The sequence below is a fragment of the Pseudorca crassidens genome, chromosome 11, assembly GCF_039906515.1.
Source record: "Pseudorca crassidens isolate mPseCra1 chromosome 11, mPseCra1.hap1, whole genome shotgun sequence".
NCBI classification, from domain to species: Eukaryota; Metazoa; Chordata; class Mammalia; order Artiodactyla; family Delphinidae; genus Pseudorca; species Pseudorca crassidens.
In genome coordinates this window covers 81992468-82019377 of record NC_090306.1, presented here as the reverse complement: position 1 = coordinate 82019377, position 26910 = coordinate 81992468, and the positions used below count along the sequence as shown (strand labels likewise).

General features: G+C 39.2%; 1 protein-coding gene across 1 annotated transcript in view; it reads right to left on the bottom strand.

The window, feature by feature from the left end:
- CFAP54 (cilia and flagella associated protein 54) overlaps positions 1-26910 on the bottom strand; it is a 310761-nt gene that overhangs the window by 84960 nt on the left and 198891 nt on the right. Inside the window, exons 51-59 of the mRNA XM_067697614.1 lie at positions 26509-26678; positions 16912-17017; positions 13932-14079; positions 12947-13104; positions 12596-12775; positions 12366-12492; positions 6729-6884; positions 5360-5465; positions 4330-4426 (exon numbers count right to left, since the gene is read on the bottom strand). Coding sequence (XP_067553715.1) covers positions 4330-4426; positions 5360-5465; positions 6729-6884; positions 12366-12492; positions 12596-12775; positions 12947-13104; positions 13932-14079; positions 16912-17017; positions 26509-26678 — 1248 coding nt within the window. The remainder of the gene's footprint in view (positions 1-4329; positions 4427-5359; positions 5466-6728; positions 6885-12365; positions 12493-12595; positions 12776-12946; positions 13105-13931; positions 14080-16911; positions 17018-26508; positions 26679-26910) is intronic.

Below are 26910 nucleotides of genomic sequence, written 5' to 3'. Positions count from 1 at the left end.
GGGTAATTTAATTATTTTTATCTTTGTGATTTTCTAGATGAGCTTACATTATTTGAATAAAAATAAACACAAACTGCATTTTAAGTAAATGTTATTTACCATCTTAATAGAGGATCTAGAAATTGAATATATCTTGTGTGTAAAGACGTCAGAAACAAGAATATTACTTAAAGGTTTTTGATAGGTATTTGCTATCAGTTTTCTAACTACAAAACTATTAAAGGGATGACTGTAATCATAACGTTCCACAGAACAGCAAAAAGTAACAATGAACGGAGATATGTTTAACATGGGGCGGTGTGTGTGTGTGTTCAGCTTTTAAATATAAAAAAGTCAATAGTACAGAAGTAAACAGAAACTCCACCAGCAACATAGTATCTGTTTTACATTTTTAAAGTATTAATAGTCAATTTTAAAGATTTAACTCATCTGTAAAAACTATTCAATTAGATTGCTTGTTCTAATTTTTGATGGTCATGTTTTGGCCGATTTTTAAAATCTTCAACAAAACTCCAGAATAAAACAAGCAATAACAAAAATATCTTTCTTTTACTTCTGGCTATAAGCCTCCCAAGGAAAAAGAAATGCAATGAATAAAGCTAATGCCAGAGCATGAAATACAATGCACAAAGGTGGCCTGGCCCAGTTCAAGTGTTAAGCTTGGAGGTAGACAGATGATACCTGGAGAGATCTGCCCATGGGGAATCTAAAATCTAAGCAATATAGTCCTGTCCCAAATATGGAGAGCCCAGTCACCAACTGTAATAAAACTACTTAGGCTCTGGTGTAGCCACTGCCAGCTTACTGGCTATATAAGCTTGGGCAATTCACCTGTTTAATTCTGGAAACAAGGTTAATAGGCATTGAGTGAAGAATATAGAATAACATTAAATAACTATATTGTAAGAACAATTAGTGACACACACATTCAAAAAAGAGAGCTCATTTTGAATTGAGAGGAAGGCTTTATTGAGGAGGGATTGAGAGGTGTTCAACATTGAGCAGGAGATACTAGCTTATGCAAACAGGCAAGAAAAAGAAAAAAAAATGCATGTAGATAGGAAATGAAGAAGTTAAATTGTTTTTGTTTGCAGGAGACATGATGCTCTATGTAAAAACTTCCAAGATACACACACACCCCTCTAGAATTAATAAATGTGTTTATTAGCAAAATCACAGGATACAAAACTCAATACTCATAAATCAACTGTATTTCTGTATACCAGCAATGAACAATCTGAAAGTGAAATTAAGAAAATACCTGTTCACAATAGAAATAAGCTTAACAAAAATGTACAAAATTTGTACACTGAAAAGTAAAAAAACATTTTGAGAAAAATTACTATCTAAATAAATGAAGAGAGAGTTCATATTTATGAATTGGAGGATTTGACATTGTTAACATGCCAACTGTCCACAAATTGATCTATAGATCCAACACAATGTCTACCAAAATTCTGTTAGTTTTTTGGCAGAAACTGACAAGCAGATTCTAAAGTGTATATGAAAATGCAAAAGACTCAAAGTGAAAACAATATTGAAAGGGAAGAAAATAACTGGAGGGCATGTACTTTCCAATTTCAAAAAACTTACTACAAGCCACACAGTAACCAAGACAATGGATACTCACATAAAGGTAGATTTATGGATCAATGGAATAGAATTGGGAGTCTAGGAATAAATATTTATATTTATGATCAATAAACTTTTTGACAAAGGAGCCAAGGCAATTCAGTAAAGAAAGATAGTTTTTTCAACAAATGGTGCTGAGACAAATGGATATCTATGTGCAAAAATATGAATTTAGAGCCTTACCTCACACTTTACAAAAAAGATTAATTCAAAATGGACCATGGACTTAAACATTAAAGCTATAAAACTTTTAGAAGAAAACATACGAGAAAATCTTCAACATCTGGGGTTAGGTAAAGAGCTACCAAAACCACAAAACATAAAAGAAAAAGATGATAAATTGGACTTCATTAAAACTAAAAGCTTTTTTGTTTCCAAAGACACGATTAACAGCATGAAAAGACAAGCCACAACTGGGAAAAATATTTGCAAATTATGTATCTGATAAGGGACATATATCTAGAATATATATTTAAAAATTCTTACAACTCAGTGATAAAAAAAGATAACCCGATTTAGGCTATGGGCCAAGGATTTGAAGAGACATTTTCCCAAAGAAGATATACAAATGGCTAATAAACACATGAAAAGATTTCAGTATCATTAACCATCAGGGAAATCAAAATCACAATGAAATATTACTTCATACCCATTAGGATGGTTATAATCAAAAAGATAAATAATAACAATTGTTATCAGGTATGTGGAGAAGTTGGAACCCTCATACACTGCTGGTAGGAATACACAATGGTACAGCCACTTTGGAAAACAATCTAACAGATCATCAACAGTCTAAACAAAGAGTTGACATTTGACCCAGCAATTCCATTCTTAGGTATACACCGAAGGAATTGAAAACATATGTCCACATAAAAAATTTGTATATGAATATTCAAAGCAGCATTGATCATAATAGCCAAAAAGTGGAAACAATTCGTATGTCCATCACCTGTTGAATGGATCAAGAAAATGTGGTATGGGCTCCCCTGATGGCGCAGTGGTTAAAAATCTGCCTGCCAATGCAGAGGACACAGGTTCAATCCCTGGTCCGGGAAGATCCCACATGCCACAGAACAACTAAGCCCGTGTGCCACAACTACTAAGCCTGCACTCTAGAGCCACGAGCCACAACTACTGAAGCCACTGCAATGAGAAGACTGCGCACCACAAGGAGGAGTGGCCCCCGCTCGCCGCAACTAGAGAAAGCCCGCACGCAGCAACAAAGACCTGCCAGTGCAGCCAAAAATAAATAAATAAATAAATAAATTTTAAAAAAAAGATACACAGAAAATAATGATCATATTGTATAGAATTATACTATTCTTTTCACTCAAATCTTATTTGTTCAATCTCTTAATTAATTATAAACACCTCCCTAGAGAAGGCCCCAAAGGTGATATACTTCTATCCTAAAATCTTATTAATTTGCATTGCAAATTGCTATGGAAACAAATATTTTTGTTTTCTCTTATTGGACATAAAGATGTTTATCACACCACAAAAGTAAGTTTTCTATGTAATCATTTTGATGAAAAAAGAAAAATAGCTGCTATCCACCTAAGGCAGCAACCGTATGAGTAGTTCAGCTGACTGAAAGCTTATTTGCCTAAAGGTTTTAAGTCATGTTTATGCTGCCTCAAAAATTAGAGATTTGACGTCAAAATTTTCTGGAAAGATTTTTTGGTGGGTCAGAGGATTATTTAATAAGAATGAAATATATAATGCCTACTGAAACTTAAAGAATAGAAAACTAGACATTTTTTATTAAAAAATGAAAACAAAGTTACTGGGTTCATCCACCTCCAAACCACCCAACCTCCTGCCCAGAGTATCTCACTCTGTCTGGATCCTTGGTACTCAAGTGTGGCCCACAGACCAGCAGCACAGGCATTACCCAGGAGCTCCTTAGACAGGCCAAATCTCAGACCTCATCAGGATCACAGGATCCCTGGAGATGTTTCTGCCCCTTATTTGGAAGTGCTGCTTGAGGGAGTACATGCCTCTGCCACTCTTTGCACGCTCCCTCCCAATCCATCAAATCCCACTTTCCAGCTCTTTCCACCACAGTCATTCACAATCCCACCAACCAGAGTTATTTCCTAATCCTAAATTTCACCACCTAAAGCACCCCCCAGCCTTCCTTCACTTCTCTTCCTCCCACCTTTCTTCCTCTTGCTTTCTTCCTTTCCACGTTTATTATCTGTCTCCCTCCACTGAAGAGTAAGTGCATGGAAGCAAGCACTGAGTTTGTCTTGAACCTTGCTTTATCACCTTCCAGAGTACGGCCTGGGTCATAGTACGTGCTCAGTAGGTATGGGATGAATGAATGAATGACTCTTTTCAAAAGGTGATCTGTTTGCAAGCCACATCAGTGGTGAAAACCATACATGTCCATCTGCTTAACCAATATGTCATTTCCTGCAACCTCCTGATCAATACTAATGACTTAGAGTATCTATATACACCTACATTTCACGGATAACATTCTAACAGGCAAAAATGTCCACGTGAAGTCTGTTTCCAGAGTCTTACGTAAAAATATCGAAGGAGGTATCTAAATATGAGTGTGAGCATTAAGTAATGAATTAATTTCTTCAAGTCACAAAGAAAAACCGTTTATTTCCATAGCACAGTGCTAGCAAAGTAAGCAAGTTCAAAGGCAACATACTTTAAATTTCTAATAAAATTGTTTGTTACCTTAATAAGTGTTGATGGTGATGCTGAAAGTTTGCTCTTTGGCTTCCTCATGTGCAAAAATAATAGGGCTATTTCGAGGTAGGAGTCCCTTATCAACCTAAAATGATACAGCATTGTACTTATTAGATAGCTCACCATTCATAATCATTTTGCATCTTGTGTCAACAATTTCTGAGAGAATAAAAGGCAAAAATAGGCAAAACCAGCATCTGTTCCAAACTCATCCTCTTTTCAGAGCACTTGTGGCTTAGACACGGGCATCCTCCTTCCTACTGAAATTGAAAGCTCTTGAAGAGAGCTGAGCATTCTACCTTGTCCTGTGCTGGCAATACTCCATGCTATGACCACAATGCAGCTGAGCATCAAGACCATTCTGGAATATTCCAGCACACAAGGCACTAAAGAAGTGACGGTCAAGACTGGAGGAACCTGCCTGGAAAACCAGACCTCTCTCTCTACTCGCCTACGCTAATTATAATAAGTTCTAAAGAGACATATAGAGTTATGCTGAAAGCCGTGATTCGGTATGGGTTAGGTCTGTGTATTCACTATCAAACCTGTCAGGTGGGACCATTTAAATCAGTGCAGTTGTAATAATGCTGGCTTATTCTCCATCTTAAGGTGACTTTTATACAGAATTGAGCTGGCCAGCCTTGGTACTGCTGAACCAGAGTGAATATTCACATAAATCCCTTCTAGATACAATTTCACATCTAGTGGAGGCTCCTGTAACCTGGGACTGACAGGATATCAATCTGAGTACAGACTAGAAGCGATTTACAGTCCAGTACATCACGATGCTAACCGCCATCATCAACCATCACTGTAAACGAGGTCTTGGAGCAGAGCCAAGAGCATCAAGCTTGAAAAGTGAACCTGTTGCACAATGGACCCCAGTGAACTAGCCCTGCCGTGGGAAAAGGGTGCCCCAGTCGCCCCAGCCTTAAATAGTCAATGTACTACCAGAACACGAGTCTCAAACCCAAACGCACATTGTCATGATAATGGAAAGGTCTTTTTTTTTTTTTACCCTGAGTTTTGATCATGTCTCAAGCTTAGCTGTATAGCTTCAAATAGACTCTCAAGTTGCAAAGTTGGAGATTTCTCTTCCACCAATATTTGACATTCTATTTTGCCTGAAAGAAGAAAAGGATATACAAAGATGGTTTTTCCTTTTTCTATCATTTAGAACTTCAGAACAAATATTTTATGCAGGAAATTCGGAAAACTGAATGTGCTGTCCCTTTTGTCTGTCCGTCTCCTGTTTCTTGCTAGAAGGTAAGCCAATGGGGAAAGAGCTGTTGCTTCCTTCCCCAGGAAGGGTCCCCTGCCTCCTTTCACTTTCCAGACACAACTGTTCTTATCATCTTACTTTCCTCTCCATTTCCTTACTTTGTGCTCCCACTTCCTCCTGTAGCACATTCCCTTTATCTAAATCCATTTTCTTCTTTCTTCTATCATTGCAGGTATCGTAGAAAACATCTTTGCTAAAAACAAACCCTAGAAAGACAGCAAACGCTTGAAAACCAGCACGGATGATGCAAACACTCTCGTTTGCACACAGCTCCCACCCCTCATGGTGAGCCACAGCCTTCAAATGCAGGAGCTGGAATGGTACTTCTGTAGCAAGAAGGGCAGGAAAGGCAAATCTTACAATCACTATAAAAAGGATTCACAGTTTCCATGCAGCATATGCACAGGGCACAGAGCCACCTGATGTTAAGTTCACGTCTGGACTTACAGATAGTTATTTACCCAGACTACACCTCATCTGCCAACTGGGATTGGTCATGCCTACCTTGTAGTGCTGTTGTAAGAACTGGCAATATGAGATGTAAAACACCAACTACAGTGCTTAGTATCTAGTAGATGCTCAATAAGTGATACCAATTGTCATCATCATTTTTCTCATGGCTAAAATAAAATTATATGAATGTATTATGCAAATGTGTGTTGTATATAAGTTATATAGATTGTTATAGCTAGTTAATTTAAATGGGTATGTATCTTTTATAGAAATTAGCTAAAATGCTTAGCTAAGTAATGAAATAAAAAAATATCTTCCAAGCATTCTTTAAGAAACATTATTCATAGCTAAATGGCTGATGCTGAGATTTTTGAGTCAAACATGAAATTTTGTGTAAGGAAGGTCAATTGTAATTATAAAAGAAACGAAAATGGAGTACTTTTTTCCTTTCTAGATATAAACTTAAAATACGCAGTGTTCTCTTTATCCAAAACTGAGTTTGGCAGAGATACCAAGGTGTTTGTCATCACCAAGCCCTTTGTAAAATCAGTATTTTGTATAATCAGTGACCAGAGTTTTAAGAAGCCTTTTGTTCATGGGAAAAAAATAATCCTCAAACTTTATCATAGTTCTGACCCTAAATACATCTTACCTTTCTGAAAAAAGATTTCAGCTTCCACCTCTTGTTCTTCTGTTCCTGATGTCTTGGCGAGCTTCAAAGCTATTTCAAAAAGATGAAGGACAGGTAACCACTTTGAGGGATCCTTCTTTTTACTGGTATAATATACTTGCTTGGCCACTGTATCTCCTAAAAGAAAGATAGTTGTATGAAGAGGGAACAATAGATATACAGTATTCATAACAAACCTCCCAGGTACCAGACTTCTCTCACAGTAGGTACAATTGAAGAACTCTGGGAGGGAGTTCCCTGGTGACCTAGTGGTTAGGATTCTGGGCTTTCACTGCAATGGCCAGGGTTCAATCCCAGTCAGGGAACTGAGATCCCACAAGCCCTGAGGCATGGTCAAAAAAAAAAAAAAGAAGAACTCTGGGGGTCTTTAGTTCTTAGCATTGAAGAAATGCTTTAAAGAAACACAATACCCAAATGTATCAATGAACTATAAACAATAGACCTTTGAAACTTTGTCTTTGATAAATTTCAACATTTTCTCATTTTTAAAATGAAGGATAGTATACCTGAAACTAACACAACATTGTAAATCAACTATACTCCAATAAAAATTTTTTAAAGATAAATAAAAATAAAATGAAGCCTCTTTCAGTTCTAAAATTTCAAGCCTCTCAAGCCTCTTTCGGTTCTAAAGTTTCATAATGCTCAACATAACAACTTCTGTGTTCCTAAGATGAGGTTGTTAGTAGGGAAACAACTGCAAGTTTTATGTAGTTTTATGTTGTTACCAATAAAATTTGCATATATTAATAGGCAGTAATTTCTATTCAGCTCTATAGCGGTTGCTCGCATTGCATATTTTGTCATCCCAACTAGTTGGCAAACCCATTATGGACAAAGGCCACATGTTATACTTCTTATGCGGTCCCATCACTACTTAACATAATGAAGGATTGTTGCATTGTTGAAGAGGCATTAGATTTAATTTCTAATCACCTCAAAGACAGACAGACATTTATTTGACAAATATTTTCTGAGTGCTTAGGCACCGGATAAAAAACGAGAAAATTGAAAAATAAGAGCTAAGTTTCATTAAGTACTTCCTACATGCCAGGTACCATCCCAAGTACTTAAGCATTATCTCATGCAGTCCTCCCAACTCTGAGTAGATACCATTATTATGCTCATGTTACAGAGGAAAAAGCAGTGGCACGGTGAAGTTTAAGTAACTTGCCCAAAGTCACGTGACTAGTAAGTAGCAGGGCTGTGATCTGAACCTAGGCAGTCCAGCTCCAGGGCCCATACCCTAAACCATGACACTGCAGTAACCCCTTAAGAGAGAGACCGTGGAGCTTAGTGTCCAACAGGGAATGAGAACGGCCAGACAGGCAATCAAAGCACGGTGTGGTTGACTGTGTGGCAGTGAAAGCACAGGACACCGTGGTAGCAGGTTACAGGAGCCCTGGCCAGACCTGGGAAAGGTCAGGGATGCCTACCCAGAAAATACAGCTGTCAAGGCTGGCAGGTGATGATCACTTTATCTTTCGGTAAGTTTAATAAAGAAGAAAAACGTTGAGATAAAGAGTAAAAGGCAACTAGGGGGGAAACTGCATTAATAGAATAGTTTAACAGACACAGCAGAGCAGTATGAACAGAAAGGCAGTGTAGGACTGCAGAAGGATACAGCTGCTGAGTTGCAGCTGAAATGCTGGGTACAAGCCAGTCATTCGTGCTACCGTGTCACCTGAGGCTTTGAACAAGTACCCACATGCCTCTGAGCCTTGAGGCAGCAGAACTAGAAAATACCTGAGGTCCCTTCAAGTCCTGAAAATTTTAAATCCAAGATGCCATGCCCTATAACAAGTTTTCAGGAAACCTAGGATGTTTTGTAAATATTTAGTTCAGGAATGTGCTATATGAGTGGGAAGACAGTAGAAAAAGTATCTTTCTCTCCCCCATCCCCGGCCCTTTATCCAGGGAGAAGTTACAGAGACCTTCCTCTGGACAAGGCAGGATGGTAGCACTTTACTGAGAAAATGGAGATGAAGAAATTGAAGCCTTGCTTCCCCGGGCTTCCTAGGAGAGTAAGGAGGCCAGGCATGGAACAGTGAGAATAGCTGACACCTACAAAGCTCTTAGAACAAACTAGCTGACCTTCTAAACATGTTACATATTCCACTCAATTCACCCCAGGGAGACTGGTACCTTTCTTATTTACATTTTACTAGAAAGGAAACTGACACGCAGAGAAGTTAAATGATTTCCTCAAGGGAACTGGACCAGAATTCTTTCTCCAGAGTCCATGCTCTTAAACCCCAACAATTACCAACTGCAGTTAGATCTTAGCCCAGAAGGATATGCTAATACCATTTGTGTCATACAGTCTCACATCTCAATACATCTCCCATTCTTTTTTTTTTTTTAATTCTCTTTTCTGGGGTCATGTTTCATTTTTTAAATTAATTAATTTAATTAATTTATTTATTTTTGGCTGTGTTGGGTTTTCGTTGATGTGCGCCGGCTTTCTCTAGTTGCGGCGAGCAGGGGCTACCCTTCGTTGTGGTGTACGGGCTTCTCATCACGGTGGCTTCTCTTGTTGCGAAGCACGGGCTCTAGACATTCAGGCCTCAGTACTTGTGGCTCGCGGGCTCTAGAGCGCAGGCTCAGTAGTTGTGGCACACCAGCTTAGTTGTTCCGCGGCATGTGGGATCTTCCTAGACCAGGGCTCGAACCCGTGTCCCCTGCATTGGCAGGCGGATTCTTAACCACTGCGCCACCAGGGAAGCCCATCTCCCATTCTTATATGTCTTGCTTACTGTTTCAAATTATACTACAGCTGTTTATTAATACAAGACAAAAATATCAAGTCTTTTCATGTCATTGAGGCACTTATATACATGTACAATATGTACTATATATGGACTACATGCAAGACAGTGCTATATAATATAGTACTAATGTATAATAATAGTACTTGAATGATCTTCTAGATTTTTGTTAAAATTAGAAAAAGAATTGTTACAGAAATTATTGACTTTTCTCTCTCTCCTAACTAGATAATAGGCTCTTCGAAGGCAAAGATGATGACTCCCTGTTATATTCCCACTCCCCAGCACTATTCTTGAACCTTTCTTCACTCCTATTATACAATCAGTAATCTACTTTTTCAGCTAATAAGGAAGCTCTATGTTCAGTCATTAATGGAAAAAATAATCTTAAATAACCATGATGCTTATTTTTTGTTTGGTTTTTAAAAATAATCTCGAAATGTCTTTTTCTGTAAGAGGCTTTCACGAAGAAAAAGAATTTTTTTAAGTGGCTCTATTTTTGCAATGAAATCTATACTATCACTCTAAAGGAAGACTGTCAAGAAAGCATCAAATCAGATGATTTTATGCTTCATAATATTGAAGTTCTCCTTTTTGCAATAAACATCAACTCTGTGAAAAAGAAGTTGTGAAACTGACGTTGTTTTGACAGAAAAGTTGCTTTCGGTTTTTATTCTTTAAGTTGGTATTTAATATAATATAACAGAAAGCAAGCTGTTCTACTTCAAGTGAGTCTAAAACACAGCAACAGTATTGCCACTGAGTGGTGACACATCTTCAAGATTAGTAAGGCAGGAAAGCAGAGGATACGTTTAACACAATCTGTACAAGTTAACACAATCTGTACTTTAAGTTCTTGTAGAAATCAAATATACTGGTAATATAACAAATTGTGGACCAAAGATACTGAAAAATAGCTCTCATGGGATCAGCGAGCTGGAAGGAATTCCAGAGGTCAGCTATGCCAGCCTAATTTCATAATGAGGAAACTCAACAATATAGGGGTGAACTGCTTTACCTATAGTAATAAAGTTCGTATCTGATGATGGTGATGATGATGATGATGAAAATCATATCATAATAATGATCAATACTAGTCATGAGGGGGAGGAGCAGAAGGGGAACAAGGGAAAAAATTGTGGGCAGGTGATGGTTTGAGCACACTTCTGTTGCCCTCCCTTCCCCACTCTAGTCCAAACACCTGCCTCTCCTGAGCTGAGCAGCTGCTGGTACAGGAGGCAAATGGGTCCCAGGAGGTGAGGGGTAATGTTTCAAAATGTGGGTTTTGTTATTATTCAAGTATGACAAGGTCAACAGGTCAGGAGATGACCGTCATCGAAAAGATAGTATTTTTGCTCACAGTTCTGAAGAGGAGGGAGGGCACACCATGCCACACAGGGCCACACAGGGAAGCACCAGGGTCAGTCAGGAGGTAGAAGGAGAATGGAGAAAACGTGGGCATGAGCCTTTACTGTGTTTTTTGTGGGAAGGAGTGGGTGGGTAGGGTAAGCAGACTAAGGTTTAGGATTGGCTAGTTTGTATAATTTCAGTGGGCTCTGCTAGTAGTCTATACCTGTCCCTGGGGTGACTGGGGCAGAAAAATAGTGGCCCTGAGGGTAAGAGCCCAGCAAAGAACAATAAAAGAGCTCAATAAAAGCTCAGGGTGTAAGCTCTGGAATGGCGAGTTTGCATATGAAAGACATCCTCACAGGAGTGTGGTTTGCTAACCTCTAGGAATTGGCTAACTCTGGGAGGGGAAGTCCCTCCCGGGTCAGCAAGACTCCTGATGTCAAAGCATCAGAAATACATTTTTTCTAAAAAGGCATGATGAATATAGGTTAGAACAGAGAGAGAGCTGTTACAAGATTTTCTGTCCTCTGTGATAGACATGAGTCTTGGAGCTAGAGGTAGGCAGCTTTGGGTCAAAGATGAGAGACAGTGTCCTAGAGAGAGCTTGAAGCAATGTCTGTGAGCTCCTGAGAAGGGCAGCAACACTGGCTGGCTCCTCCTCCTTGGTTTCCAAGGAGCTGTAAGCCTCTGGCTTACTGGTCTACCTGCTCCAATCAGATCCCCTCTTGGCTGGCTCCCGTCTATCCTCCACTCTGTTCTTCAGCCAGCAGCCAGGGTAATCTTTGGAAACATAAACTGTCCCCTGCTCACCCTCTCCCATTAGGCTGTCCCTAGCCCACTCTGCTCTGTCTATACTGGTCTCCTAGCAGTTCTGGAACATGTCAAGCTTGTCCTGACCTCAGAGCCTACAACTCACTGCTCTCTCTGCCTCAACTGTGCATGACTTCACTAAGCATATGCTTCATATATACAGTCCAGGGTTAAATACTACTTCCCCAGAGAGGCCTTCCCCAATTATTCTACTTAAACAGGCATCTCTCCCTTTGCTGTTCTTTTTTTTTTTTTTTTTTTTTTTTTGCGGTACGCGGGCCTCTCACTGTTGTGGCCCCTCCTGTTGCGGAGCACAGGCTCCAGACGCGCAGGCTCAGTGGCCATGGCTCACGGTCCCAGCCGCTCCGCGGCATGTGGGATCTTCCCGGATCAGGGCACGAACCCGTGCCCCCTGCATCGGCAGGCGGACTCTCAACCACTGCGCCACCAGGGAAGCCCACCACATCTGTTTTAATCTCCAATAGCTTCCCAGGACCTCACAGGGAGGCTGGCACATGGTAAGTGATCAAAAGCTATTTGTTAAATAAATGGAACCTGGCTATTCATAAATACTGCCCCAGATAAAAGCACTCACATGATAGCCTCGCTGAAAATGACTTAAACTTTTTCATCAGTGACTTGAATGTAATATATGTTTAAGTGTTCTTACCAATTCTCATTTTTGTTTTGGCCAATAACATGACATGAGGAAGATAGATATTTTTCAAAGGCAGTAATGGACTTGCATAGTCAGTGTTTGATATAGGAAATTCAATTGTTTCTCCAAAAGTTCGCATCTGTAAAAGAAGCACTGTAATGAGTAATTAGCTAATGTGGTATGCTGTAAGAAAAGACAGAAAAGTAAGTTTCTAAGTCTTGTGGACACAAAAGCACTCTCACCTGTTCAATAAGAATGTTGTGAGACTGAGTCAACAAATATAATTTTTCTGTTTTCGAAGAGGGAGTTTCCTCGAATTTCTCGGCTTTTGTTAAGTCAGCCAGTAAAAGCATGCTTCTCACCAGTGTTAAATGAGATCGAGGAGAAATAAACTCACGTCCTTCAAGCAACTGTATTATATCCTATTAAAATAAAATTATTCCGTTTGATAGTACCATTCACAATTCACTGAAACAGGGGCCAGATGTATTGACTGTTACGCATTCAGTACCTAATGGAAATTTAAATTCTCTCCTTTTATTCTAACCGGAATCCTCTGGTAAATATCAATGTGAATTAGGCTTCCTTCCTACCTGAAGGTTTTTTATGATGTCTGCTTTTAAGTGCTTTTCTTGTAGGCCAATGATTACAGCTTGCATCAAGAATTCAGCCTGTAGCTCCCTGTCGCCTGCACTTTTTGCTTCCACACACACTTCATTGATGAGGCTCACACAATCTGTTATATCGTTTTCTAAAATAAACAAATGCAGGTACTTAAAATGCACTGAGAAAGTAAGAAATTATATGTGCAGGATATTCTCGGTGTTTATCACAGGAATATTGTATAATACAGAAGAAGAGGAAGATGTAGAGACGGAAAACAAATAAGACTGCACGAAACATTGAAAATAAATGTGCTGTAATTTATGAGAAGTACTTTAGGGTATTCAAACGCTGCAAAAGTAATGATGATATTCCATGAAATAATTTAATTTGGGAGATGGGTAGAGATGGGTGAACAGATAGGTTTACATATAGATAACTATTAATCACTGCAAGAACTCATATTTATGTGCCAGGCTATAATCTAAGAACTTTAGAAATTTAACCCATTTAATTCTGGAAATAATCCTATGAAGTAGGTACCACATTTCCATCTTCCAGAGGAGGAAACTAAGGCCTAGGGGGTTAAGAGATTTGGCCAAGATTACACAGCAAGGAAGTGGTGGATAGAGTATTTGAACTCAAGGAGGGGGTGGCTCCAGAATCTGCACTCTGGACCCCTGAACTACGCTGCCTTCCTAGACGACAGGAAGGCGTGTGCATTAGCATTCTGAAATCTCCTTGCCTGCTTTGCATACAGTAATATATATGCCATTTGCAGTGATACAAGGGACTGCTGAAAATGATTATTCTCATTTAATAACTTGAATTTTTTATTCTGGAAACAGATAAAGCTAAGAAGTTATAAAATGTTAATGGTATAATAAAATACATCCCAAGAAAACCTCTGTTACCTAAATAAAATTAAATTTTATGAAAACTTTGACTAAGGAGATGGAAATAGGATATTTGTACCTTTCACGATTCCAATGCCACGAATCTGGGCAACAAACGCAGTCACCAATGCTAAGCGGCACCTCAACCACAGATGAATGTTGAAATATTCTCGAGAATTTAGGGAAATGGGATCTAAAAACTCATTATCATCTGTACTTTCAGTGGCCTAAACAATATTAAAATGATGGTTATCTTTCCATTTTAAAATGTCCAAGTTCTAGCCTAATGCTAAATGTAACATAAGTTAAGGGAAGCATCGATATCATTTAACAGTATTAAATTTTAATTTTAGAAATTATTCTTGAACATTCTATAAAACATAAAAAATACACAAGAAACAAAAATCACCCATAATCCCATGCTCCTCTATTAACACTGATCCTCATATGAGTGCTTTGCAGCATTTCTTTCTCTCTGTATACTCACTGTTGAAAACTAGCTTTGCAGTCTGAATTTTTCATTGCAAATTGTATTATTATCAGCAGTTTCCATACCTTCAAAAATTTTGTGACCATCATTTTAAAGGCTGAAAAATAATCAGTAATACTGGCTAATGTTTACTGAGCGCTTATTACGGGCCAGGCACTGTGATACATGCTTTATACACATTAGTTCACTTAATCCTCCTGACAAGCCCAAGAGGGGCTATTATTATCTCTATTTTTCAGATGAGAGAAGCGAAGCCTAGGAAGGCTAACTATTTGTTTAAATGTCATCATATTTTGGCGGAAGCTGGGATTCAAGCTTGCATCTTTCTGAATTTAGAGCCCACAGTCTTAATCTACTACATTACACTGCTATGTGCTGCTCACATCCCAAACATATATTATTTTATGATTTACTATCCTCATTATTACACTTTATAAAGGGAGTGGCCAATGTTCAGAGCTACTGGGAGGGAGGTGACAAAGGAACTTTTCCAGGGAGCAATCAATCTTAGACACTTCATCTAGAACAACGCCCATTTGTTCTAGGAATTTCCTGCTACACATCTCTGACAACTCATCATCTCTAACCAGTCAGCAATACCTGCTATCAAGGAGCTGTAACCTGGACTTGACAGGGGCTGGAACATGACAGACAGGTGAGGAGCAGAGGGGGAGGGGGAGCTGTTTCTGAACCGGAGTAAGAAGTGAACAGAGACCCCGAGACAGGCTGGTGATTAGAATGGGTACACCACGTACTCGAGGAGTCTAGTGTTTGGATTAGAAATGCAGAAGAAATACACATCAACATACCTTAATCTCTGCCTACATTGCTTTTATTATTGAAAAGCCAAGTCATGCTTAATCTAAATCAGGGTTTCTCGACCTCAGCATGACTGACATTCTGGGCCAGATTATTGTTGTGAGGGAAATGTCCTGTGTGTTACAGGATGTTTAGCAACATCCCTGGCCTCTACTCAGTAGATGCCACTAGCACTCCCTCTAGTTATAACAACCAAAATGTCTCCAGGCACTGCAAATGTCCCCTGGGAAGCAAAATACCCCCCCACCAAGTAACAAGCATTGCTCTAAGTAAATTTTCAGAATCAGAATCCTTTTTAGCCTTTATACCGCTTTTACTGTGGTAAGAAATGAGTCAATTAGTTTTGCTTTTTTTTTTTTTTTCCTGCGGTACGCGGGCCTCTCACTGCTGTGGCCTCTCCCGCCGCGGAGCACAGGCTCCGGACGCGCAAGTCCAGGGGCCATGGCTCACGGGCCCAACCGCTCTGCAGCATGTGAGATCTTCCCGGACCGGAGCACGAACCCACGTCCCCTGCATCGGCAGGCAGACCCTCAACCACTGCGCCACCAGGGAAGCCCCAGCTTTGCTTTTTTGTAGTGACATTAGATAGTAGCAATTTTATTAGTAAAGCTTAAGCTTTATTTATTTTAAAATGAGCAAGGATTCTATGTGCTGAATCTTTATATTTTAATCCTAAACAACCCTGTTGTTATTAAATTACTTGGTCTAATCAAAATCCAGTGAAATTTCAAAGAACATGTGACACCAGTTGTCAAATAGACTTGAGGGCTTAAACGCAGAAGAATTTAACTATGAGAAGGAAATAGCACAAGGTACTATTAGCACAAGGTAGGAAATAGCACAGGTGGGAAATAGCACCGGTAGGAAATAGCACAGATAGGAAATAGCACAAGATAGGGAACAGCATAGGTGTCACACTGGTAATGCTAAAGAAGAACTAAAATCAAAAGTGAAATGGGGGCTTCCCTGGTGGCGCAGTGGTTGAGAGTCCGCCTGCCAATGCAGGGGACACGGGTTCGTGCCCCGGTCCGGGAAGATCCCGCATGCCGCGGAGCGGCTGGGCCCGTGAGCCATGGCCGCCGAGCCTGCGCGTCCGGAGCCTGTGCTCTGCAACGGAAGAGGCCACAACAGTGAGAGGCCCGCGTACCACAAAAAAACCCCAAATAAACAAAAAATAAAAAGTGAAATGGGGCTTCCCTGGTGGCGCAATGGTGAGAGTCCGCCTGCCGATGCAGGGGACACGGGTTCGTGCCCCGGTTTGGGAGGATCCCACATGCCATAGAGCAGCTGGGCCCGTGAGCCATGGCCCCTGAGCCTGCGCGTCCGGAGCCTGTGCTCCGCAACGGGAGAGGCCACAACAGTGAGAGGCCCGCGTAATGCAAAAAAAAAAAAAAACTTAAACAAAAGTGAAATGAAGAGCAAGTCATGCGAAACAACTTAATTTACTAGTGACATCAGATCTAGAATACAAGAATGATACATCTGGTGGGACTTCAGTCACTATTACATCCAGTCCCATCAATTCCCAAATGAGATTACATAATTTAAAAAAATTTTAAGGAATTTGCCCAAGGTATACCAGCTAATAAATAGCATCAACGGGGCTTAAACACAGATCTTTTTACTCTAAATTCAATGTTTTTTTCTTCTTTACCCCTTTGTTTCATTCAAATAGTTATACAATTTCCTAGCATGCCAATAATTATTCCGTAAAAAGTGTTATCAGGATAAACATTAAATTCATACGTACATAATCTCCTGGAGAGATGGAATTCTCTGTGTCATCTTCTACTACCTTCTTTTTAAAAAGTTTTGAATCCTGGAGAAGTTTAAGTGTGGAAAATACTATCGCAGCACTAAAATAGAGAATATGTTTTAAATGTTATTAGTATGACACTCGTGGCATTTGTATGTTATTTCCTAAGTCTCTTCCTCCAAAAAAACCTCCCCATACTCCCACCCATCCCCAAAACTGTTAGGTGCCCCTTCTACGTGCTCTAATAGCACCCTGGCCTTTACCATAAGGTGATACTTACAGCATTATTTAATTGCCTGTAAAACTGCTCTGTATTTGTCTCAGCTAATTTATCTTATCCCCTGCTGACACCCAGCATCTAGTAGCTTGGACATAATAGGAGCTAAAAAATATTTTTAAATGAAAATGAGTGAATGAAAGAATAAATGAATGAATGAATGTTTCCAAGATCTAAAGCAAAATTTACTGACAATATCATTAATAAAATGAGCACACATGTATTTTACATACATCAGGATGTGGTTCTCCAGTTTTCTGACATTATAAAACTGTTCTGCTTAATGCTGTGCACTTGGAAACTCTTAAGAAAAATTACTGCTCAATCAGTATCTAGCAGTGCCAGGAGGGAAAGGTACTTAATGCAGAAAATAGAAGCCAGGAGATAGTAATTCTCCTCACTTCCTGTTGTTCAGTATGTAAATTTTTCTTACTTTAAACCATCACATCCTCCTTCCCTGTAGAATGATAAATGTATAATTGATGTCACACTTTTTCAGAATATTTTAATAATATATGTTAACAGGCTCCTTCATTTGAAAATCTATTCCAAAACAAAATTCAAAATACAGAATAATCTGTGTACCTGACGATGCTTATTGCAGTGCTACTTCATAACACAGAAAGACTGAGTGAAAGCCAAACGGGCAATGTATCCATTTATCTAATGCCCCACTAGATATCTCCACTTGAATAGTGAATAACAATCACATTTAAGAGGTGTTATGGGTTAAACTGTGTAGAGGTCCTAACCCTCAGTGCTCATCATGCATCCTTATTTGGAAATAGAGTCTTTACAGAGGTAAACAAGCTAAAATAAGGTCATTTAGGGTGGACCATAATCCAATATAACTGGTGTCCCTATAAAAGGGGGAAATTTGGACAGAGAGACAGACATGCACAGAGGGAATATGATGTGAAGACACGCAGGGAGCAGACAGCCTGTGACTGGAGTGATGCATCCACATGCCGAGGACCATCAAAGATGGCTGGCAAACATCAGGAGCTAAAAGAGGCAAGGAAGGGCGCCCCCCAGAGCTGTCAAAAAGAGCAGGGTCCTGCCGACACCTTGATTTTGGACTTTCAGCCTCCAGAACCGTGAGACGATAACATTCTGTCGTTTTAAGCCACCCAGTCTTGGGTACTATGTTGTGGCAGGAAACTAGGATAGGTTAAAAGCAGAGCCTCTTGCTTCCCCCTCCTCCACCAAACCTACTCCTCTCCCCTGTTCTCTATCCCAGATAGAGGGCCCAGTATCATCACCGCCTCCTCTTTGCCTCACATCTGTGTTCAACCCATCAACAAGTTCTGTCAGCTTCAACTTCAAGATCTGGATACTAGCCAGCAGCTCGTCACGTCCGCACCTCGTCCACTGCTAACGCCTCCATCCAAGCCACCAACATCTCCAGACACCCATAGGAGCTTGCTGGCCAGCCCCTGGAGTCCTGGTCTCTATGAAGAGACCACAGTGATCTCTCTTCAGGATGTGAATCAGATCACGACACTTCCGCTGTACTGTTCCAGAAGCCTCCTGCATCCCTGGATTATGGTCAATACACCACCTCCTTTGGGTCAGTTAGTGAGGTTTCTAGCCAAGAAGATGACCAGCCTCACCTAGGTCCAGGGATGCTTGCAAGAAGGTAGTTAGTCTCTGTGTGTAGGCTCCTAGAGTATGTACATATGCTCAACTCTTAATTACATTTTTAAAGCCTTTTTTGTATGTATCTACACATTGTATTGAAAGATATTTTCTCTCTCTTTTTTCCCCTCAACTTTTTTAAAAAAAATGATAACTGGTATTTACTGTACTCACCACCTCTCAGGTGCTGTGTTAAATGCTTATTGTGAATTAATTCACTTAATCCGTACCACAAACCTACAAGATATGTACTATTATCATCCCTATTTTATAGTTAACTGAGGCCCACAAATGTTATGTGACTTGCCTAAGGTGACTCAGCTAGCAAGAGGAGGTAGGATCAGAGCCCAGGCCACTGGCCCCTGAGCCTGCAGCACCCTTAATCATTAAGCTACAATGTGGCCTCTTTCTTTTCACAGTTCTAACAAGCTTTGGCTTTGTTTATACTGGCACAGTGTCACTCGTTGCCACATTTGTGTTACCATATGGTTACTGTCGGCTGCACCTTTTACAATATAAAAGGCGTTCTTTGTCCAGTTTAATGCCTTTTGCCTTGCATTCTACTTAGCAGACTTCATGAAACGGGATTATTATGAGGATATTAAATAAGGTATTTAGTCTTTCACTTGCTCAAAAATATGTATTGAGCACCTGCTATTGGCCAGGAACAAATCTAGGGGCTATGGATACAGTCCCTGGCCTCACTGAGTTGACATTCTATTGAGAGCAGGGTATTCTTAACAAAGAGGAGTGCTTGGCAAATAGACGGCTCTCAATGCATCGTAGCCGTTACCATTATTAGTATATAAAGTTGGACAGGGAATATGCAGGGACTAAATTGATTTTTTTTCTAAGTTGTTAACCAGCATCAAAACCTTTCAGCCATTATTGAATTTCAATCTCCGAAGATTTTACTGAGTCCTTAAAATGGTTTAGATACTTGTAGAATATTTTCTAAAGTATGGTTTGTGATTATCTAAACTTACTAGTTTTTTTTTTTTTTCTTAAATAAAACTAAACAAGGAAGCAAGAAAACAGCAACAAAAAACACAATGCTGATGGGGTGTGTGTCCAGGTACGGAATCTCTTTTCCCCCACACCTTTCCTCCCTGAAGGATACATACATGTTTCTAACGCACCTTGTTTACTGAGTAGCTTCAGAGGTTAGCACAGGATGACAACTAGAGGGCCCTGAAAGGAGAAAATGATGCCCATCCCACTCTTCTGACCTGAAGCCCAAATTCTGATTTCAAGGGAAATGAGGTATGAGGTTTGGAATCTTGCTAACCCCAAAATTTAAGGACTAAAATATAAACATACTGTATGTCCTAATCCAGCTGGTACTGCTTAGTTGCACAATGGAAAACTTCTACTTCCTCCTCTGCACTAGGAAGACAGGAAGTGTAAGGAGGATTACCCACTACAAACAGTCAAAATCCCAGCAGGAGGATGTTTCACTCTTACACAAAATAAAAAGGCTCAAACGTTATTCCATTTAGACAATAAATTAAATAGAAAGGAGAATTGGAAGGAACACTTCAAAAAAAAAAAAAAGACAGGATTCTGAAATAGAGAGGCAGCCCTGAAAGAAGCAGAAATACAGTTTGAATAACTCTGATCCCATTTATTTCTTATTAACATTCATGACAAAAATGGTCAGTTTGTTCTCATAAAATCTATGCGGCTTACTCTACCTGTCACCCTAGGGAATGTGCCTTTCAATTTCCTTGACACATAATTTTATTAGAAGTATCATGAAATGTCAAGCTAACCAGCATCTGGGAAAGGGACTGTCCAACACTCTCAGCAGCGCCCAGACGGAAGCTCATGGAGGGTAAAGTTCACCTACTAAAACTCATTCATCCTGACAGTAGGCTTTCCCAAGTGACAGCTCTGCTGCAAAAAGCCAGCAACATCAAAGTTTCTGCAGGTTTTTCCTAAGGGCCAAGCCCATGGATTTAAAATCGGGGCAATTCTGGTATACTTGCACATTATTTGCATACATCTATCTGGTCTTCAAATTAAAGTTCTATTACAACACTCCTTTCTGTGCCATTTTGTAATGTGTAGTTTCTCATTTCCTTCTTTCTCCCTAAAAAAAAAAAATCACTCATATCCTCCACACTAAAAGGGTATAAGACACGTAGAGAGCTAGGGAAAGAATGAAGCTAAGTGACAAGAAATATTTTCTAGGGCTGCTACTGCTCTCTGGGACACAGTTTGGAGAAAGGAGTTCTATGTGCCTCCATAGGAAATCATGTAGCCATACAGTCATATATATATATACACACACGTATATATTCAATACATATAATTATATATAGAATATATAGTTAGATACATAAACATTTTCTAAATATACATTTATATATTATATATTCAAATCATTTATTTCTATAGGAAACAGTATAGTAAAAATTCCTTCTGTCTTCAAACTTCAGTGGGGAAAACAGTGTATTATTATACTAAGCCTATTTTAACCATCAATCAACTACCATTGTATTCTTTTTTTTTTACCATTGTATTCTTAAAGATAGCTACAAATGTGACAATACTCTAAACGAGTGGGTCTCAAGTGTTTTTACTCTCAGCACCCATTTACATCATTAAAGATTATTAAGAAACCCCAAAGAGCTCTATCAATATTTACCATATTGGAAATTAAACGGAGAAATGTTTAACTTAACATTTATTAATTCATTTAAAAATAAAAATCATAAACCCATTATATTTAATATAAATAATGTATTTTTATGGAAAATATATTTTCAAAAACCAAAAAATAGTGAGAAGGATTCCATTGTTTTTGCATTTTTGCAAATCTCTTTAACATCTGGCTTAAAAAGAGAAAATCTGCTTAATAGAAGACTTTCATATCTGCTTCTATATTCAGTCTGTTGTGACATAATGTTTTGGATGAAGCGTATGAAGAAGACTAGGTCTCACACAGATAGTTATTGAACGTGGGAGGAGTATTTTAAGAGTCTCTTCAAATAATTGTGAATATTCTTCCTTGATACTATACCAATATGTGACAAATGACAGTTTCTTAAAAGTTTGTTGCTATGTGGAATCTACTACCATACACTGATGAACTTTTCCTACTCTGTTACATGAAAATCTATCAGTCTATCTTGTTTACCAGGATTTTGGAACATCATGCACTGGCCATTTGGAAAACATTAGCTCCCTGAGTTAAATAGATTCCCTTAATGTTGAAGCATTTCATTACACAGTTTTTAAAAAACGATGCTCGTTAATATCACCACCAGTCTCATCAAAAAAATTTAAGCATTAGAAAACTGTCAAGCTCATGACGGCAAATACAAATTTTCCAAAAATCCAATTTTTCTATGAAAGTTTAGATTTTATCATTGACAACAAAAACCATTAGTTGTTTTCCTAGAAGTGGCATGTTCGTTTTGCTCATTTTCAGCAGAATACCTGTCAAATACCCAAGTCTGCATAATCATGGTTTGTCAGTTGTTTTTTCAAATAAAAATGTTGTTCCATGAAAAAAACAGCTTGTTCAGCTCTTGGTTCATCCACATGTGTGCTGTTCCTCAAGATAACCATCAGACTGTGATATGCAGCAGAAGTGCTTGAGGTATATTTCCCACTTAATATATTCCCACAGAATATTAAAACTACATTCAAGAATAGGTATTTATAAATATAACAGATTCTACTGCTTCATCAAAAGCATTCTTACGTAAATCTGGCTTTTTTTTTTTTTAATTGCAAGCGTGCAGCAGTGAAGAACAGAATGGCTACTAGTTCGGTTTGGTGTCACTGCTTTGATTCGTGGTGAGCTACCGGAAGTTTTACCACTGTTGCTTTTTCAGCATCAGTGCAAATAACAACACAGTGGAAAAGGCAAGCAACCTCGTAGTTTTATAAACTATTATAAACATAGTTTACTATGTTATAAACTACTATAAAAATAGTTCTGACCTTACAGACCTCCCTGAGTTTCAGGAACGCCCACAGGTCTGAAGACCACACTTGGAGAATCACTGCTCCTAATAGACATTATGAACCTTCATCGCTGCTTACAAACCACAGAAATTTTAAATTCCCCAAAACCTATACTGTCTCTAGCATAAAATCAAATTTAGATGTGGTTAATCATGGAATAGCCTTCAGTCAAGGCTCCCACTGATGAGACAATTGTCTGTTTCCAATCTAAGCAAAAGCAAAGTGGGATTTCTGCTGAATTGATTTCCCCTTTGCAAAGGCTACAGGAGGGCTTCTCCTGTTTAAAGAGAAGGGCCATCTAAAAAATTAACTCTCTTTCCAAATTCTGAATCTAATGCATAGAACTTAAAACATGGAATTTTAGTATAATGAGAAAGTTAAGGAGGGGAAAAAAAATTTGTTTCCATCTAATTTGATCATTTCTCCTTTTCATTCAGTAATTATATTTTTCATTTCTAAAATTTCTATTTAGTTTTTTTTTTTCTAAATTCATCTGTTCCTTTTTTATCTCGTCTCATTCTCTTCCATCCTTCACATCTTTGAACAGTTTATTTCTTGGGCTGGGAAGCTGCCATTTGTTGTGCCTGCTAACTCTCTTTTGTGGCTCTTTCTTCATTTGGTTTATGATATTTGACTCTGTGCTACCTTTACCAGCAGTTATTTTCCATGAGAGTCCTGCATTTCCTAGGTAATCTCTATGAGACAGTTTTGGTTTTGCCTCTGCTCCAGCTCTGTGATGTCAGGATCAGTTTCAAAGTTAATTTCTCAGGGTTTCTGCATTTCATTGTCAGTGCCAGTTTGGACCCCGCAACTGCCAATAGCATTGATCTGAAGAAACTGATTCCTCTTGGGTTACTCTTTTTCCATCCAGGGCAGGCAGCAGTTTCCTTGCTGGTCCCCAGAGACCACTGTGGAATCCCAAGCTAGGGGACAGTTTCATTCTGTATTAGAGAAACAAAGAAGACTGGACTGGGATCCTACCCTACTGTGTACCAATTATATCAGAGCATCAAATTTGCCCTCTCTGCTGGGTCACTTTCATTAGCATATAATACATCATCGCTGCTCCCATCTCAAGAAAATTTGTCTTGACTCTACTTCTACCAGCTGCTGACATCCTATTCCTCTACTCCCCTTTACTGTAAAACTCCTCAAAAGAATCATCTTTACTTGCAGGTTCCAATTTCTCTCCTCCCATTTTCTCATAAAACCACTCTAAATATGCTCTTTCCCCCACTGCCTTTTAAATTGCTCCTGCCGAGGTCACCAGTGACCTCCATGTTGCTAAATCATGCAATGGTCAATTCTCTATTCTCATCTCAGTCTATCTGGAGCTTTTGGCAGAGTCGATCACTCCATTCTCCCTGATACACTTTCTTCACTTGGCTTTCAGGATTTCATAATCTCCTGGTCTTCATATATTTACTGGTCATTTCTTCTCAGTCTCCTCTGCTGGTTGCTCATTTTCTCCCCAGTCTCCAACCAAACCCAACCCTCAGTCCTTGGTCCTTCTCTTTCTTTCATCTACTCACATTCCCTAAGGAATCTCATTCATTTAAAGGCTTGAAATACTATCTATATTCTAAAGACTCCAAGAATATTTGACATTTTCAATTGCACCTCCAAGGGACATAGTCTAAACGAGTCCAAAATCTAACTTCAGATCTTTCCCCTATATAAGCTGTACCGCCACAGTCTTCCCCACTGTGGTTAGGGACAACTTCTTTTGTAACTCCTCTCTTTTTCTCACCACTCTACAGCCAACCCGTCAGCAAATTCTAATGGCTCTACTTTCAAAATATACCCAGAATCCGACTTATCACTACCTCTAGTGCTACGGCCCTGATCAGAGCCACTAACATATTTCTTCTTCTTATAGCAGCTTCCCCAGCTGATCTCCCTGCTTTCAAACCCTTTCCCTCTTACAGTCAATTCTCAACCTAAAAACCAGGGTTATCCCTTTGAAGTGAAAATCAGATGATGTCATTCCTCTGCTTGAAACAATACAATGACTCCTTACTTCCCTCAGACTAAAAGCAGAAGTCTTCACCCTGGCCAGAAGGTCCTATATAATCTGCCTCCCCCATCAAGGATGACCTCTTTGAACATCTCTCTTAAAACTCTCGCTCGCTCCATTCTAGCCACAAGAGACCCCGTGCTGTCCCTCGAACATGTATCAGGCGTGTTCCCATGGCCTGCAACACTCCATCTACAGGTATCTGCATGGGCCCCCACGTTTATTTGTTCACATGTCACCTCATCAATAAAGCCTACCCTGACCACCCAAGATGTCAAGACTGATGCCATACACATCAAGGGAGTGTGAGAAGGTTGATTCCTCCCATAGTGAGACTATCCAGGAAGAGCAGCGCAGCCTCCCAAACAGGCTGAAAATGTCTTGAGAGAAAAGAGAAAGGAGACTGGCTGGGCTTTATAGTAGTTAACGGGTGGCGCTGGGGTAAGGGTTCCCACGTGTGGGCCAGGTCGGTGTGATTTAAACGTCCCACCAGCACCAAAGGAGGGGGCAACTAGGCTTTCTTCTCTGCTTGCCCAGGTGTGGGGCAGAGGGGACGGGGGTGGCGGAGCTTCAAAGCAGTCAGTTAACGAACATCTAAATGGAGTCATTCTCTTTATTACAACTGCACAGTTTTAACAGGATAACCCCTCCTCCTCCCCCTGCCTCTACCCCTGATATTCTCCATAACACTTATTTTTGGCCACACTATATAATTTACTTACTTGTTAGGTTTACAGTTTATTGTCAGCCTGTTTATTATCTATTAGAATATAAACTCCATGAGCGTAGGATTTTTGTCAATATTGTTATATATTTTGTGTATACTGTATATATCAGTGTTAGGATACAGAACTTAGGACCATGCCTAGAATATCGTAGGTGCCCCCAAATTACTTGTTGAATGAATTAATGAATGGTAAGATAAGAAATTTGCTCATTATTCAAAGAATCACTATTGAAAGTGTTCTCACGACAGAGGTGTTTATAATAAATGATATGGGAAGTTCTTGAAAGTATATTTCTATATTATTCAATACTAAAAAATCACTGAGAAGTATTTTTAACTATGCAAGTGTTTATATGTCTATGAGCTTATGAATACAGAAACTATGTTCTATTCATCTTTGTCTCCTTGGTGCCTAGATCAGAGCCCAACAGTGAGGCAGTTAGCAGATACTGGTCACTATATATGAATGAATCAATGAACAAATGAAAAGAAAGATCTGACATTAGCAACTGCATCACATTTTAAAAATGAGCCACCTACAATAGTTTATTAAGTGGTTGAGCACAGCATAGTTCAGGAGATGTTACTTTTTCAAAATAGAGCTTGTTTTTAATGTTTTTATCGGTTGTCTAGGGAGAAAACACTCCATAGGTGTTATTTGTAAAAAAAAGGTATAAGGAATTTAGGTTCTGCCTTTTAAAAATAAATTATTAATTAAAAAGGAGAACTCTGTGACTTTGTTTATGTTTCACATAAAACATCCTAGCTATATGCTTTAATAAACCAATTAATTTGTTGAGAATTATAGTTTTAAATGTAGTAATGTGTGAAAACTCTCCTGAATAATAAAAAGCAAGTCTGCTCTATTAATCTAGGAATTTATAAAATTTACATAAAATTTAGGTATATTTTAACAAATCAGAGTGAGGAAGAAACTGTGATGCCGAGACTCGCCTGTATGCTGCCCGGTGTCTCTGCAGGGCGACTGCAGCCAGCTGCAGCCTGACCTCCACCACAATCTCTAGCTCGCCAGCCGAACACTGAGAGAGGTTCTTATGGCCTGGATGCTCCATCTCTGACACAAGGAAGTTGAGCCTGTCTTCAGCTTCTGTCAGTAAAATTGACTAAAGAAAGAACAACACACAATCACCCAAGTTCAGAAATAATACAAATCATGTCTCATTCTTATTCATCAAATATTTCTCATGTACTGAAAAGTAACAATGAATGGAAGACCTAAAAGTAAATCTGAACAAAATCATCAGAGAAGAGAGCTCAGTGAACAGGAAAAAGACAACAGGGAATGAAAAGGGAAGTAATGGCAAGAGTAAGTGTGTAGCAGACCTACTAGAGCAT